We start from the raw sequence: 18,187 nt of genomic DNA, 5'->3' as shown, positions 1-18,187 counted from the left end.
CACGAGTTGGTGTGTATTCTAATATAAATTTAACTCAAATCAATTACACATTTCATCTGCGCTATTTAATTAATTACTTTGCCAGATATTGCAGTATGTCGTCGTAGTACAAGAGTGAACACTCATGTGAACGTTTTTCCCTGTATGCAAACAATCAGGTTCTTGCAGAGCATTGCTGAAATGGTTGACTGAAGCTGGGACTCTCTAAAAAAATGTGCAGATGTGTTCTTTTTGCAGATTTATGCCAGAATTAACTAAAATAGACATTTTTTACACATTGCATTTTCTCTGTTATGCTTCATTAACACAGTGGTTAAAATACCATGTTTAGTGTCTCTTGAAATAAATACTCAGACACACACAAGATACAGGAAGAGCACAAGAGAGAAAATAACCAGTTTGTCTATGCAATGCTTCAGATTTCTTTTGATGCATGAGATAAAACTTTGGACAACCGCACACAAGATTAAAAGAAGAACCTTAAATGGAAAGATAAATGATAACCATGTGCTCTGGGTTATAAGGGAGGATATACTAGGCATGAGGAAAGCAAAGCAAGAAAAACTGCACCTGAGAAGCTGAAGAAAAAAACCCTGCACCTAAGAAGGACAACATCACAACGTGGGTGGATCTTAATGCCAAACTTCAGAAACAGGTTACTCAAATTTCTGAGTATGTGGAAGGCAACAGACTGAATCCAGTCTCGCGAATGGACAGAGTAGAACAGGATGGTTCAAACCAGGAACACTGTGATACTTCTCACTCTTCTGCTGGTGAGCACTTTTGCAGAAAAAGACCCAGAGCCTGTTTTTAAAGCTCTTGGTGGGGAACTTGAGATGGGTTATTGCTTTGGCAGTGATATTGCTGTGTATAGAATGACTGCTGATGGAAAGGAGCTACTGGGTCAGTTCTCAAATCCCACAGTTTCACCACCTGATGCCTTTAAGGGTCGGATCAGGTTCTCCACTGAAGTTGAAGGGCTGCTTGGTCTGAAGCTCACAAATCTTCAATTCTCTGATTCTGGCATCTACATCAGAGAGTGCTGGAGTGATAGATCTATGGAAAATTATAGTAAACAATATCTGTATGTTTGTGACAAGGAATTCGGCATTAAGGAAATTTCACTGACATCCGGCACAGGTGCAGATCTGGTATGCAATATGGATTCCATAAAGCATGCTACAGTGAAATGGTACAGAGATGTGCACAACGTGTCTTTGTTCATGGATACTAAGATTTCTTTGGAGCCATTACAAGCGGAGTTTAAAAGCCTCATTCAGGTTCATGGCGAAGGCTCATTTTTACACGTTTCAGATGAGTTTATCCAGGACAGACCTCGTTTTTTCTGTCAGGTCATGGAGGGAGAGCAATGCAGGAGCTTCCAAACCATAGGACTGCCAGAAGAGCCTGAATTGAAGACTATTTACCGTTCTTACGGAGAAGATGTCATCCTTAAATGTTCAGTAGACCCCCTCAGACAGAATCACTGGAAAACACCCTTTGGACAAATTAATTCATCCTCACCAGAAGGGACAACCGAAAAGCGGATGTTTGTGTTGACAAGCAATAATTCTGATAACTATTCCCTAGTCGTTCAGTCGATCATTTCAGATCATTCTGGGAGCTATAAATGTTTCTCTACCTTCCTCGTTGTACATTATTTTTTGAATGTGTGCCCTTTGCATGAATCAACTGATATTTTGTTTTCTGAAAGTGATGAGAAGGTGGTCCTCCAATGTAACTTTATGTCTTTACCAGCATTTAGCGGTAAAGTTGAGTACGCCAGCGTTCTGTGGTATCGACAGAATGGTGAGAAGGACATCCAAATAATGGACCGAGGGGATCCTTCTTTAACCCCACCCAATGATTTACAAGGTCGGGTAAAGTTCTCACAGGTAGATTCCTCTCTCATCTTTACTGATCCCCAAAAAGAGGACAGTGGGACGTACTGGTGTGTGGTGCTGCTGGACAATGAGGAGACTGATGAGGGTGATGATGAGGATGCTAACGGTGGTGATGATGGCAGTAACGAAGATGATGAGGAGGAACACCTTATATGGATAATGGATGAAGAATACATGGACATGTGTCTCTTTAGGCAGGTCACCAATCTAAAGTTTTCCCACCAACCTGTTATAAAACGAATGGGGGATAATGCAGCTCCGCCTGAACCTGAACCTAAAACTGAACCAGAACCTGAGACTGAACCAGAACCTGAAACTGAGACTAGCCTGACAATGTATGCTTTGTGTGCAGGGCTTGTAGGCCTATTATTACTGGCTGTGATCTGTATTGTGGTGGTTCTAAAAATTAGAGCTAAGAAAAGATCTGCATCTATTCATGGGGGAGGTCTTAAACCATCTGAAGAGGAAGGAATAGCACTTAAATCAACGAACACGTAGAATATAAGGTCACTGCTCCTTTTAAACAATAATTTGTGCATAATGTTCATGAACAGTGTAATTGTGAAAATTAAGAGGAAACTACTTAAGGTAATGGGATAGCATGTAATTCCAAATCTGTATGACTTTCTTTCTTCTGTGGAACACAAACAAAGATTTTTTTTTTTTGTACATACCATCAAAATCAGTGGTCACCAAAACTGGTCACTAACATTGTTCAAAATATCTTCTCTTATGGGTAAGTAAATGATGAAAGAGTTTTTATTTTTAAGTGAACTGTCCCTTTAGAGTACAATTTCACCTTTGACCCTGAAAGATTTGTAAGATTTACTCAAAAGGGTGCTCAAGTATAGCAAAAGGGTGTTCTATTTCACAATTACACATTTGGCAATTGTTATTCTTGTTAATGTTGAAATAGATCACAAAAGTGTCTTCTAGGTGATCACACAGCAAGGCATGAGGGTAATGTAAAAGAGCTACTGGCACACGTGACATTTCCTCGAGCAACAAAGACAAGACCAGCTGGTTTGTTTCCCTGTCAAATCTTGAGTACACACTAAGCAAATGGTGCTTCAAAAATAAACACGCCATAAAGCCTACATCAAAGCTCATTTCGCATGAAGACAAACATATGGCTCCTAAAGGGATAGTTCACACAAAAATTAAAAATCATTCACTCACCTTCATGTTGTTCCAAACCAGTATGACTTATTTCTGTGGAAAAAAAAAAAGAGTCATGCAGGTTCAGAATGACCTGAGGGCGAGTAAATGATGACAGAATGTTAATTTTTAGGTGAACTATTCCTTTAACTATATGCTTTGTAGAGGATAGTGTATATGTAGTACCTATACATACATTTCTCTTAGTTATTTTCTGCATTTATGATTCAAAATTGCAACATGTCTTGTAAAAACACCTCCATTATTCATGTATCCCATACTGCAAAGAGGCGTTTAGCCCTACTGAACTGTTACCATTAGAACATCATCTCTCCCAAGACAGAAATCTTGGTAATGATAAACAACAGATGTGCAAACACATCCGTAAACATTTTCCTTCTTCTTCTGACTGGGGACGTGTAGAACACTTCCTGTTCTAATTTCTCTTTGGTTTCCATTAATGTGTCAACAGAGTTTGAATCTACTGCTGAAACTAATAACCTAGTCTAACAGCTGGCTGTGTAAGCACTGGCGGTTAGTGAGAGAAAGGCTGACGGACGGTGTATCCACAGTGTGGATTTGATGGACACGGTTATGTCATGTAAAGCTGTGCTGGTGGTCCTGTGTGGAAACACAGATTAGAGAAATGACTCTGTTAATGTGCATTCCAAATATGACCAATGTGTTTTGCTGTGGTTGGGCTGACAGCCAAAGTACTGTCTTTGTTAAATAGGTATTAAAATCATCTAAGTTACAGTGGGATGGTTGGAATTGTTTGAAAGCTTTAATCCATATTTGCATTTTTATTACAACACAGGTGCATTCTCAATGTATCCACTGGATATAAAAGATCCAGGGCTTTGTTAATGGATTTTTCTTTGTATAATAACACCTTGATTGCATTCCGAAATCCTGTCAAATGTTGGAAAAAGGTGATTCTGGAACATATAACGATCTTGATAATTAACTGAACATGTCATAGCAGCATAGCCATAATAACAGAACATGCTGAGTGAGACACAAAGCCAGATTTAAAGAGGTGTTGATGGTTGCCACTAAATAAAAACAGTGCTTACATTTCAAAACAACCGATTAGACTGCCTTTGCGTGATTGTAGCCACTTTGACACATTTAATCTCTAATTTACTCTAGTGTACTGTTTTCTTTTCTTTTCTTTTGATAAATGTCAATGATTCATAACGAAGTCCCTAACCATGAATCATCCAGCAATGTAGACCAGTTCAGCAGGTTTTTAGATGGGCCATGTCTGCTTTCACTTGTCAAAATAGGCTGTCAACCTCCCTAACTGTCATTATGCATTTCGCCACAAGGCAAGAGTCGTATTTCATGGATGTCATTTCTGCTCCAACACACGTTTGTATTTGTCTTAAAACTTTAACACTTTTGTCCATTATCTGAAACATCTGTAGACTCTTATAAGCTTTATTTTATTCAAAAGATTCACTCTAAGACTGTCTAGGTTGTTTTGTAAATTAATTTTACCCAGGTTATCTAGGTTCTGCATGGTCTTGTGTTGTTTAAACCCATTTAACAGCAGCATGCATTGAAAGACATTACCTAAAGACACGTCTCACTCCTCAGATATAATAGTTGCTGCACCCCTGCTGATAAAATAGCTGCAATTATCATCTAAAAGATTTTTCAGGCCTGTAATGAAGTGCATGTCCACTGGGGGTGTCCTTTTTGTAAAGAAAATTAAACATAGAGTTTGTGGTGATCTAACTGGCCACCAAACCTTAAAGGAATTACCTTTTATTGATTTCAAATAAAAATGCATGCATGAAAGAATGCTGTTTTTCTTTTCAGAAAGGGAAACATAAAAAGTTCACTGACTTGTAAGACCTTGGTATCCAGTTTCTTTTTTCATAAAGCATTGCATGTTAAACATGACAAATAATATGACTGTTTCCAAAAATATTGGTTCCTAGAGATGAGCCACGTTTATAACTCAAATGTGTGTCATGAGGCAATGTGACTTTGCCGTACAGCAACACTAAATCAAAAAAATCACATTAATAAGCTCAACCAACCAAGTGTATTTGTGCAGACAGGATATGCCCCCTGAAATAACCCGGGAACTGCACACACACACACACACACACACACACACACACACACACACACACACACACACACACACACACACACACACACACACACACACACACACACACACACACACACACACACACACACACACACATACAAACACTATGAGCTAGGAGTGACTTCCAGGACAAAAAAGCCACTAGCAGCATAAGTCCTCTTGCTTTCTGAGGGGGCTGAAATTAAGGAGAGAGGATCAAATGTCTATCAGTAAACTGATTTCAACATGAATGTGATGAGTGTGGGGCTTCTAGGTGAGATAATGGCTGTTCAAATGATGAGGTTCACAAACCTGAAAAATGAATCAATCAGTGTGTTAATAACAGGATTATTAAACAATTTATTTAATTGAATTAATTACATACAGTGCTGATTAAATATCTTCATTTTCAAATGAACTGAGGAAATTCCCCAAATTAAAATAAGTTAAAAAATTATCAGTACAGTACATCATTGACTAGATAATGCGAAAAAAAATGATTTTAAAATACGCAGGTGGTACTTCAATCCTGAGTTAGTATGAAAATTCCTTATTATGAAATTTCCCTATGTGTCAGAGAATATAATTATTTTTTAATTAACTAATTGACTTTATTGTACATTAAACTGGCAGATATAGTTAAGATTTTTATTATCTGATTTAGTATGATAGTCAATTTATTCTCATCTTGTTGATTTCATAATGTTTACTATTCCTCTTTTGAAGGATTGTGTGGCTTTTTTTAATTCATTTTATGGGACCAGCTGCCTAGTGTAAATAATGTTTTTGTTTTAGTCTTTTTGTGTACACTGCCTCCTCAGGGTGTTTGCAGACCTGCAGGCTCAGTTTCCTGCTGCCATGGGCTGCATTTCTTTCTCCCTGCATGCTATGTGGGTATAATTATTGCACCTGGCCTGTTGCATGGGTATTTATGTGTAGGTGTATATTTGTGCTTATCTTTCTACAGGTTTTTGTTGGTGGTGGACTCCTCTGAAGTGATTTGGAGCCTGGCATGGGGTCTGTCAGCTCCCCCTTTGGTGGCTATAAGGACAGTAAAGACAAGCCTTTAGTGAGATCTTGTAATGAGTATCCAACCTTTCGAAACAAAAATCTATCACTGATTATATTTTTTGCTAGTGGTTTTGTCTTTGTTAAGTGCTTTTGATAAAAACAGAGCTTTGTACTTGTAAAATATGCTAAGTAAGGTATTTGTTACAATATTCATGAATTTGGGGAGGAATTACTCTTAGACACACACAAACAAACACACACACACACACAAACAAACACACACGCACACACACAAACACACACACACACACAAACACACTATGTATATATATATATATATATATATATATATATATATACATATATATATAAATGATCAATCGCGATTAATCACATCCAAAATAAAAGTTTTTGTTTACATAATATATGTATGTGTACTGTGTATATTTTTTATGTATATATAAAATACACACACATACATGTATATATTTTGGAAAAATATGTGATTTTTATATATAAGATAAAATGTGTTTTTACAATATAAATGATATAAATATGAATATAGACATGTAAATACATCTAATTATTTTCAAAATATATACTGTAGCCTATGTGTGTATTCATATATACATAATAAATATACTCAGAACACACACATATATTATTCATACAAAAACTTTTATTTTGGATGCGATTAATCACGATTAATCCTTGCTTGACCCATGAGGGTTGCAAGTATAATATAATACTCTAAATGAGAAAATGATATAAGGAAAACGATATGCAAAATCACCATAAAAGCACTGACCCCCAAGTAGTCAGCACAATTTTTTTCGCTAAGTCTTTTATGATAGCAACTTGTTATTTTTCATTAAAAATCTTTGAATTGCCGTAACTGTCTTGGATCGTTCATGAATATTCAATGCACAGGAGTACTAGCAATGTCCAATAGTGGGAAGAATTACTGGAGTCGAATCCGTTCATAAATTGTTTGATCTGGTCCTAAGCCGAATCTCGCTTTGACATCAGTAGGCTATCTTATATCTATATATATCTTAATCCACATTCTTGCAATAACCGGTTTAGGCAACTGGTTTATCATGAATAATGTCGCTCTATTCATCACAAAAAAGGTATCATGTGACTTAAGAAAAACTGTATTTATGCACTAAGTGCACTAAGATCCCTTTTACGATCCTGATATATCACCATTCCTTGCATGAAAAATATTGACCAGTTTATAGCCTACTTCGAAATTAATTTGTTTTACATAGGAGAAAGTCATAGGTTTGAAACGACATGAAGCTGATTAAATATAGCAACATTTTTATTTTTTAAGTGAACTATCCCGATATTAAACACATATATAAGCGATTTTTTTTGTAAGAAACCCTGTGAATAAGTGTCAAAAAAGACTCAATAAAAGAAAGCAGCAACTGGTTTGCGTCAGGTATAGCCTACAAACAACCAGAAACTTCTTGTCTTCCCTAATGCCGGTTTTCTGCGATCGTCTCTGATAAACGCAGACAAACCAATGACAGAGGAAGAGAAAAACCCACTGGTTATCCACGCGTGATGCCCACCCCCTGCGTTTACAGAACGCCAGCATTATCCATCTGTGATTTCATACAGACGCTCAGCACATGTAGCCTATCGTTGGGCTGATATAGGTGGGCTGACTCGAGATCCGCAGGACTATCTGGATAGCAACTTTACTGGACCGAGTCCATGCGTATTTTATCGGGGAATATTTCTGCACGTCGTCAGTGGTAAGAGATGCGCGGATCTTCCTTTTGTTAGTGTCCGTTCTCATTCTTACTGCTTTCGTCAGGTTTCAGCAATGTTGTGTTTGTGGCGTTTGATTTTAGACTGGGGTACTGATCATAATAACTTACGCTGCAAATGTATTTGATACAGCTTCTCTCGGAGCTCGGGCAAGAAGTTGTGTCAGCGGATGCTGTGTGACAAGTGATGCTCTTGACAGATGTGACTAGATTTAGTCGTATAAAAAAGCTGGCGATATAAACTGGGAACATAAGTGATATGTAAACTAATATAGCTATATGTAGCTACCAGTAAGATGCTCGTAAAATATTCTGTTAGATATGTGTTTGGAATTAATTTGGCAGTCTTGGGAAGAGTTAGGTATGGTTGGTTTATCAGTGTAAAAAGAAAACATTTAATTCATTTTTAAACCACGATTTAAAAACCATGCATGTTAAATATCATGTATTGCACCTTGTTCCAGCTATTATGCTCTGGTAAAATAGAAAACACCAGACTTTACTACATTGCCAGTCTTATCTGGTCTCCAAACCTGGTCATGCTGAGTTCATTGGTTAAGTAGGGTTTAGCCACTTCTCACTGAATTTGCTTGGAAACCAGCCTTGCCGTGAGCCGTCTTAATGAGACCAGCAAACCAACTGGATACCATCTTAAACCAGCAAAACCAGATAAGACCAGCAAACCATTGTTCAGGTGTTTTCATTCTTACAAATTCTGCAGGAAAGCTATTGGGTAATGCTCTATAGACATTTTGATGGTCTTTATTGACTGATACAGTATTTATGATTTTTTGGATATTATGGATTGGTCGCTCACATTAATGTCTAGCCTGTAGCTATACTGGCCATAGACACACATTAACCTTGAATAGTAGCATGCTGTGGCTGTAGGAATATAGACACATGGAGAGAGCTCAGACACATATGTAATAATAAATAATTTATCATAACTTAGAATCCTGCATATCTTTCTAGACTTGTATTAACATAGTAATTAATCTATATGATGATAAAAATACAAGTTACATTCTTTTCATTCATGTGACTTAGTTCAAAGTGGTCAAATATCTGCTATAGATGTACCAATGCAGATTTAGACCTTGGAAGCACTTTTATTTGGCAAGAATTAAACCTAAGTTTTAAATCGCGGTGAGTGTTCAGATATTTAATGAATTTTCAAACTACTCTTGACATTTATTAGGTGAGGTAAAATAATAACTATTTGGTCATCTTTGGCGACATTAACATGGCTGTAATGAGTTTCAGATTCATATATTCACAGCAAGGTCAAGAGACCTAAAGACATTTACATAGGAGAAATGTGACAGAGAGAAAAATATATAAATTTTCTTCCAGTAGCTGACGGCTGATAGTACTGGTGCTTGATTGTGTTGGTCGATGTGGCTGGAGCAAATTTGTCAAATGGCAGAAAAAGCTAATCGTAGCTCTCAGTGTGCACACTGATGGACATAAATTTTCCCCCATGTTCCCTATTCCCAGTGTGGTAATCAGTTTGTTGACTGAAAAAGCAGAATCATAAGAGAGTTTATTGTAAGAGACAACCCTGAAAATCCTGTAAATGGTTTTAAAAGAGCTGCAGCCAGTGAGGATTTCAAGATCGCTGTGATTGAAAAGAAAAAGATCTTTACTGCAGTCTAAACCCTAAAATATATGTCAGATTTGATTCTTTTTTTTTTTTTTTTTTTCAAAAGCCATCATAATGTGTTTTTGGCCTCTCTTGGAAATGAAAGTGTAGATATGTTACAAACAGGAGAGCTGACATAACCAGAGGTTCACAAAAATACAAAAGGCTGGTCACATGCAGATATAAGTTGACTGATTTCAATATATTGATTGTCACTGACACAAAACAATCTGATCAATCTCCTGAACATGCTTGACTGATTTAGTCACAGCCCTCTTATGCCATTAGCTGTGTATAACTGTCACTATATACAGAGCCTGCAGTGGTGACTAGTCCCTCTCAGGAGCTAATAAAAAGCATAAGGAAACCACCTCACTGAATGCTCAATTAGCAGGCCAGCAAGAGCGTTTTCTTGCAAAGTTCAAGGAACCTGAGGCAAGTGACATGGTTGTTCATTGATAAGGAGTTTGTTGAGTGCTTGATTGCCATATCTGTAAATTTATGCTCTGGCATGTGTTTGAAATTCTGACAAAGTCCAATATTGCCATGCTACAAAATCCCTGATACCACAGACCGTATTCATTTAGGGAATAACTTGTACTTGGAGGCTATCACTGCCAATTTTGTGCCATCTATGATTGATGAAATGGTTCTTAAGGACTTCCTCAAGAGAAACATGTGGCAACATACATCACAGCTGAAATAGGCACTGCATTATTTAAGATGGTATTTTTTGGCATTTGAAGAGAAATGAGATTGTGATGAGAGAATATGTTGCAGATCAAACAGTGTGAACTGAAAACTGCAGCAACACATTGATTTTGGAGCAGGTTTGGGCAATTTGAAATGTTTTAGATGAGGAAAGACCAAAGCTTGGTTTGTCATCTGTGACTAATACTGAGATGCTATACGTTTTGAGCTGAATTCTGGGCATTCAAAAGTAAATGAATTTTAAATCACATGCAAATGGACAAAGATGAATGCTTCTGACACATTAGTCTTACGTATCTTTGAAAATAAGTCAAAAGGCCTGGTCCACATAACATCTTATTCTGGCCAAGAACTGCTTACATAAACAGAACATTGTTATTTTAAGTATCAGTGAGATACTATTATAGTTTTTATGTTTTCCTTTTTCCTTTAAAGTTTTTGTTGTATGTTTTTGTCTATAGGTTTTTAATTCATTTTTAAACTAAGTGAAAATGAGAGGTATTTTCTTTAGCAACTTGCTGAAATAAAATACTTTTTTCAGGTAACATTTATTTTAAGAAAATGGTTTTCATTTAATATGGTTATAGTTATATAATAACCCTGGATAGGAAAAAACTTCCTGATCAACATGAAAATCAACATGTCGACATATAAAGCAACAAGACTAATAAGAATAATAGACAAAATTTGGTGGTGCTTGTTGTATCAGCTTGGTACCTTGTAAACACAAATGTGTCCCCTGGTTGACTAATAAATCAGATTAGAGCTTGACAGATCAAGAGAGATCTGTATGCATTAGCTATTGGTGGACTGGACTGGTGGAATGAACTGGTCAGTGGGTGTAAGTCCAGGTGACAGAAATGACCACCTTGTTACTGTGGTTGAGGTTATGAGTTTGCAATCATTTAAATATGGAAATACCAGGGCCAAGCAGCCTATTCTGTGACTGTGAGAATGATTAAATGTGAAAAATATGTAATACCAACCCCTTGCTTTAGCTCCCTGAACAATAATGCATCTCACATCTGCCTAGTTGTAATAAAACTCCACAAGCACTCAGTGTAATGATCTCTCAAAGCAAAGCAGATACACTGTTTAAAATTTTAAAACAAATCTTCTTGAAATGCACTTCCTTTAAACTCCAAAAATAAAGTGTAATCCTTCCTTTTTGTTATATAGGTTGCTTTAGTTAATGAGTGTCCATGCTTGCGTTTCTGACAGAATGAAGCATGTGATGGTGACGGAGCAGTATGGAGTGCTCGTGGAAGACTCTTCTGCTGCTCGTGTGCACGTCTTTGGGGGTGCAGTACACTGCCATCCGCTCCCTCCACGACTCCTTCAGTGGCCCATGCCAAGACTCCGCCCACTGCCAAGGACGCCAGGGTAAAGGTGAGTCACTGTCCTGGAACACAATGCATTAGATTTTCACAATGACATTTAACATTGCATGAGGACTCTGCAGATCAGTGCCATCACTGGAAGAAAGAAAATTAAATTTGTAAGTGGAAATGTGTGGGTTTTATTCAAATTGTATCAGGTTTACAAAACCTTACTGATGGATTGTATTTAGATTTATTCTGATTAATTCCTCTATCTGCTTCTGAGTCATTTCTGTTGTGCTGTACAGATGCATGTTCCCATCATACAATATATTTATTAAAGCTGGGATGAAATAAATGAAATGACAGTTCTTTGCATGAGAAGTATGTTGATTCACTCAAAGATTGGGTTATGACATTTTGATTAAAACGTACAAGGTCAAAAATAAAAATAAAAACATTCACAATGCTCACAATGAGATCAATAAAATGCATTTTAGATTGGGTGAATTTTCATTTAATGCTGAAATATATTGGATAAAATAAACCTAGCAGGGATTTAAAAAAAAAAATCTAATAAATGACTAACACACAGAAAACAGATATTTAAAAAAAAATCTCTAATTAAAATATATTTCAAACAAAACATTATTTATTGGGGTAATTGTATTGATCAGTAAACATTTTATATTTTCTCCGTATCCTCAAGTTCACTTTTCAGCAAGTACAGTTAATATTATCATTGTATTTTTATTAGTGTATTCTGTTAAATTTTCAATGTTTTATGGTTAATTATATCAAGTTGATTTGCCTTGATCTAGTTGATGAGTCTTACTTTAAAAGCATCCAATGTAGTTTAGATAAAATTACATTATATTATCTATATGTCAAAAGATGATAAAAATTCTCTTTGTTTTCTTGCCATTATGTAAATAATCATATAAACAGAATGAATGAAGTATCTGAGCTTGACTAGATCATATACCTCAAAACATTTAGAAATACTTTTATGCAGACATAAAGTTACAGAGCTCAAAAACTGCATAACAGCAATGACCCATCTATTGATGTGCATTGAATTTCATCTGCATTCAATGCATTTTTTTACCTCCATTAAATTATAGTTTGCATAGAGATTTAAATTCAATTATAATTCATGTTTGGTTATGGAATTAGCTTTAGCTGGTTTGACAAGATCACCCTAAAGGAATCAAATGACATTCTCTCTATAGGCTTATCTCTCTCAGGTCATCACTTCTGTAATGAGTAAGTTTCTAAGGAAAGAAATTAGCAGAACTGTTAGAAATGCAACCTGGAAATTCCCCCCTCTGCTGTAAGGAGCGAGAGATGGAATATCAATAATTAATTCTACAATTATCTCATCATTAATCTGCCGTAATATGTCCTCACGGACCAGCTGTTTGCACTTCCAGCAAGCGTCAACTCACACAACCTAATGTGCCACGCGCAATCAGTCTCTCATCAGCCATAATTACAAGCGTTATCAGTCTCTCCCACCCTCATGCTATATATAGTAATTGTTCATTTTGAGCAAAAGTCACATAATCTTTTTTCGTATGTGGAGAAATGCACTTATTGTTCATATTTCAATTTTATTCGTTTTTTTTTTTCAAATATTGCTTCAAAATGGTGAAATGATTACCACCACAGAGGGAGGCAATCCAAGTCTTCAAAACAACATTATTACTGCTGTACATTTCCTCTCTGTGGGCAGAATAGGTTTTTGAATTGCAGTTTTTGTTCAGATAATACTGTGTTTTTCCACTAAATTACAGCTCCAGGTATTTTCTTACCCAAATAAATGATTGATTAAAGTTGAAGCTGAACTAATTGGGTCTTTTGTGGCCTTATAATGTCCTCTGAAGTTTCAGAGCATCGTATTATCTCACTTTCTCTTTTTCTCTTCCCCAGAGCAGAGATGGAAATCTCTCTGCGATGACAGCCACGTCCCTGATGAGACTAGTGCTGCCACCGCTCGAAAGCACATCCTTCTGTTTGCGCAAACCCGCAGTGGCTCCTCATTTACGGGACAACTTTTCAATCAACATCCTGGCATATTTTATGTTTTTGAGCCCCTTTTTCACGTGCAACAGGCCTTCACCAATTCTACTAGCCGTCTGCAAAGGGCTTTGGATGGCAGAGCTCTTCTTGGAGCCTACCGAGACCTCCTACTCAATCTTTACAACTGTGACTTCAGCTTCCTGGAGAGCTACATTCGCCCCGAACCACAGGATCACATGACCGGGGCCTTTTTCCGCCGCAGCTCCAGTCACGCTCTGTGCACGCCGCCTGTCTGCCAGGAAGGTGTCGAGGAGATTCTAGCAGGCCAGCCGGATGAAGTCTGGTGCCCAAAAAAGTGCCAGGCCTTGAACCTCACACTAGCCTCTCAGGCTTGCCAAGCACGAACCCACATGGCCATAAAAACGGTGCGTATCCCAGAGATAGGCGACCTACGTACGCTTTCAGAAGACCCCCGTTTAGATTTGCGAATCGTCCATTTGGTGAGAGACCCCCGAGCCATTCTTGCCTCCCGCATGACTGCTTTTGCCGGTAAATTCAGGGCCTGGAAGATCTGGAATGCCACCGGCCGCCAACCACGGTATGTGGACCTGACGCAGATAACAAGAACGTGCAGAGATATCGAGTATTCTGTGGAGACCAGCCTGCAGAAACCCACATGGCTGAGGGGTAGGTATCTGTTGGTGCGCTATGAAGACTTGGCCTTGAATCCTGAAGAAAAGGCCAAGGAGATATACAGATTTCTGGGGCTGGACCTGCATCAAAGAGTCCTCAAATGGATTGCTCATAACACCAATGGCACTGTCCCATCTTCTTCAGAGTGGAACTATAAGTACTCCACCACAAGAGACTCAAAAGCTACAGCTCAGAGCTGGAGAGTACATCTGAACTTTGACATTGTTAAGACAGTTCAATCTCTTTGTAACAGAACTCTATCTCTACTTGGCTATAAGCTTGTTCAGTCTGTAGATGAACTGAGGAATATAACAAAAAGTTTAATGGAGCCCAGGACATAGTAAAGGGTATTTTAAAGCAAACTACTAATTCATTTTGCAACACACTTTTATCCAAAGTGACTTATATTACATTCAGTGGATACATTGAATCAAACAGGACTCGTAAGTCCCAACAAAGTACATTTGGTTATGGAATTTTTTTATATTTTTCAGTTTGTTTTGGCAACTTGCATACCAGTTGTCAGTGCCATGTACTGTAAATGCAACATTATAGATCTTACTTTGGTGACAAGCTAGCTCATTAATAATAATTAGGTCATGATTATGATGCTTGGTACCTTTCCTTAAAGGTACCAAAAAATTTGTTATCATTCCCTTACTTATTACTTTTCGCTGTCTCAGTGATTTTTGCCCATACAATTGAAGTCAAAGGTAACCAAAATGTTTTGGTAACCAACATTCTTAAAAAAATATTCTTCTGTGTTCTGCAGAAGAAAGTAAGTCTGGTTTGGAACAAGATATTGGTGAAAAAAAAATCATGATAGAATTTTCATTTTTTGAATGAACAATCCCTTTTAAAGTTCTTAATATTCATGAGCCAGGCCTTTAGAAAAGTATGATGCTAAATAAGCACCCAGGCCCACCATTTTCAGCCTGTAAATGTGCATTAATGTGACCAAAGAACTATTGACAAAAAGCACAGCAGACTTGCCAGTGATGAACATGCCAAAGCTGGTCAAATGATCAAATAAATAGCATGTATCGTCTGGCGAGCCCTTGGCCTTAAGTATGAATGTTGATCAGCAAATATGTCCTTACAACCCCATAAACATTCAAACAGAGATCTAAAATGACTGAAATGTCCTTCCATGTTCTTCTTAAAAGCAAAGTCCCTAATGAAATCAAGTCGGCACAGAAGGTTGTGTTCAGTTTAAATCACTGGCAGACAGTTCAATGTGTTCCATCCACTGAAGTCCTCTAATTTTTTTATTTATTTTGCAAGCCACAACTTCAAACATTATCTCCCTCTGATGGCTTTGTGAGTCAGAGTCAGTGATTATTTCTAAGAGTAGTGTCAACATTGGGAAAAGCACTTTGGAGCTATGCAGCCACTTTGCAATTTGTGGATAACAGATATGAAACTATACAAATCAAAATCCTCATTTAATTAATATGCTATCTCTTGTTCACAGAGCCCCCTTGAGGTTGAGCCTTTGGCTGCAGCCCGTGTGATCCCTTGGGTTAATGTGGCCCTACTAATTATCACATTTTGGAAGTCTGAGCTCAAATACCTGCTAATGTAATTTCATTGCATATGTTGCATTGAAATGCAGAGATTATGGAGCTTGGGAATATTAAATTGTGCCAGTGTTTAGCCTTTAAAAACATCTTGGATTTCAGGATGTCTTTGTAAATTTTGTTGTTGTTCATGTCATTCTGCTAGTTCATTTAAGCAGTTTATTACTTCTATGTGAAACATGCCCTTAAACGCCAACACTTTTACATATTGGAAATACGCTGTGTAAACAACAGTTCCTCATCTCAGGTATATGATGCTTAAATGCAATGTGCACTGCCAATTAATAAATATGCAGAGAAAAGAGGAAAGCTATATGGTGGACTAAATTATTCCTTTTCATATTGTTTCATTCCTTTAGAATTGATGGTTCACAATGATATAATATGTTTGTTTCATTCAGTTATTTATTTATGGAAAATTATTTATTTATGGAAAAAGGTGCAGAATTATGTGGGACACTGTGCAACTATAATTTAGCAGTATTAATGATAGTTTCTGAGTGTTTATTTGTATGTAAGCTTTCTATGTAATACACATGAACACATTGTTTGACCTGTGTTATTAATATTTAAGCAGGACTGGTGGCAAATGGAAATGAATCTGAAGCACTAGTTTTGATGTAGGCCTATGTGTTTGTTGTTGCTGTGTGGTATTCTCTATGGCTTGCTATTCTCATAATTTTTCCACTTTCTTTTAAAACTTGTCATGTGGTGTTCTGCTGAGGCTGAAGCATTTGGTGAAGTGCTGATCATCTTCTCAATGTCAGCAGTCCAGCTTTAGCTTGAAAATCGAAAAAGTGATTACCAAGGTACATGGCCATATTTCAGATTCCTTTTTTGTCAGTTCTTTTTGTTTTCAAAGGCAAGGATGCCTGACATTAACATATTTAATGGATGATAACCATTGGGTTGATGAATAGGATACAGAATAGCTATAGGCTATTTCCATAGCACATACAAAATCATCAGAAATATATCATTCATTTTGCAAAGATATATGGTGAAAGCAGCGCCATTTAATATAATTCTGAGAATACTGCGAATATAGAGGATTTTGCGCAAGTTAAAATTAATGAATCGTTCATTTACATGCAACGGTTCAAATGAACCGATTCATTCATATGAATCAGACTTCCTAGCGCTAAATATGACTGAAAACGGAGCACAAGTACAGCCCAAGTGGGTTTATTTTTTTCTCTAAACTCAGCTCGCTCGTTTCTAAAGCTTTAGGTTCGATACAACGCGAATAAACAGCAATGTGGCGATTGTTTTGAATGCAGCAAAATCAGCCTCATGGTACTGAATGCAGCTAATTAGCTATTACTCGCTATTTTTAGTTGGTTACTCCCCAGTGGTATAGTCTACTTAAAAAAAAAGTGGCAGGGAAAAAATATTAGATTTTCTCGTTTCTAGTGCAGTGTTATTGCCCAGTGTTATTACTTCCAGTTTTGGATAAAGAAAAAACAAGTCTGGCTCATGTCTCAAAAGAGGCATTATGAGTAAATGGTTGCAAAAACACCTTACCCCACGGATACTGCGAGATGAATCATATCTTCTAAATAAAGCCCAAGGGTAACACTTTAGAATACTGTTTCTCACTTACTGCATAACTAATAAGGAATTATTGAAGAACTAACAGGTGATTATTCATTAAGACTTAACTGACTACTGTTAACTACTAAGGAAGACGTGTTAACTAATCAGTATGTAATATAATTTTATGATTGTGTTAAGTAACAGTTAGCTAATCAATAACTAATGTATTCTGTCATACCTCCTGAAGAACTACTATTAATTATCTACTAGTTAAGGTTCAAGAAAAATAACTATGTAGTAACTACTACTGAACAGTTATACGCAAATAATCACTATAATAATCAGGCTGTGGCCCACAAATCAAGTACTTGAGTAAAAGTACAGATACCCCAATAAAATAATACTCCAGTAAAATTATAAGTAGGCCTATTCATTTTCAAAATTACTTGAGTAAAAGGACAAGTACAAAGTACTACTACAGCAGCAACTTTGTTACAGTCCACTTATTAGCCTATAATGGAAATGAAATATGCATTTTGTTTGCTTCTAACTTTTGATTATAAAATGTTTTTTAAATTTGTTTAAATATGGGCAGTATACATGTTAAAATGGAATAAAATATGCTGTATTACGAAATGTTCTAATCTGAAATAAAGATCGTAAACAAGTTGTGTTGGTTATTTTACATAGTTTATAATTACTTTATAGTTTTTTTTT

The 18,187-nt window shown here is 36.7% G+C and overlaps 1 protein-coding gene across 1 annotated transcript; it reads left to right on the top strand.

Moving 5' to 3' along the window:
• The first annotated feature begins 7,712 nt into the window (after window positions 1-7,712).
• On the top strand, window positions 7,713-17,717 carry LOC109069229 (carbohydrate sulfotransferase 1-like). Its single transcript, XM_019085894.2, has 3 exons — window positions 7,713-7,949; window positions 11,542-11,709; window positions 13,572-17,717. The coding sequence occupies exons 2-3, from the start codon at window positions 11,571-11,573 to the stop codon at window positions 14,693-14,695; spliced, it is 1,263 nt and encodes a 420-aa protein (XP_018941439.1). The 5' UTR covers window positions 7,713-7,949; window positions 11,542-11,570; the 3' UTR covers window positions 14,696-17,717.
• Window positions 17,718-18,187: the final 470 nt, after the last annotated feature.

The sequence above is a fragment of the Cyprinus carpio genome, chromosome B18 (genome assembly GCF_018340385.1).
Source record: "Cyprinus carpio isolate SPL01 chromosome B18, ASM1834038v1, whole genome shotgun sequence".
Taxonomy (NCBI): domain Eukaryota; kingdom Metazoa; phylum Chordata; class Actinopteri; order Cypriniformes; family Cyprinidae; genus Cyprinus; species Cyprinus carpio.
Note: the sequence above shows the minus strand (reverse complement) of the source record. Positions and strands in the feature narration are given on the sequence as shown.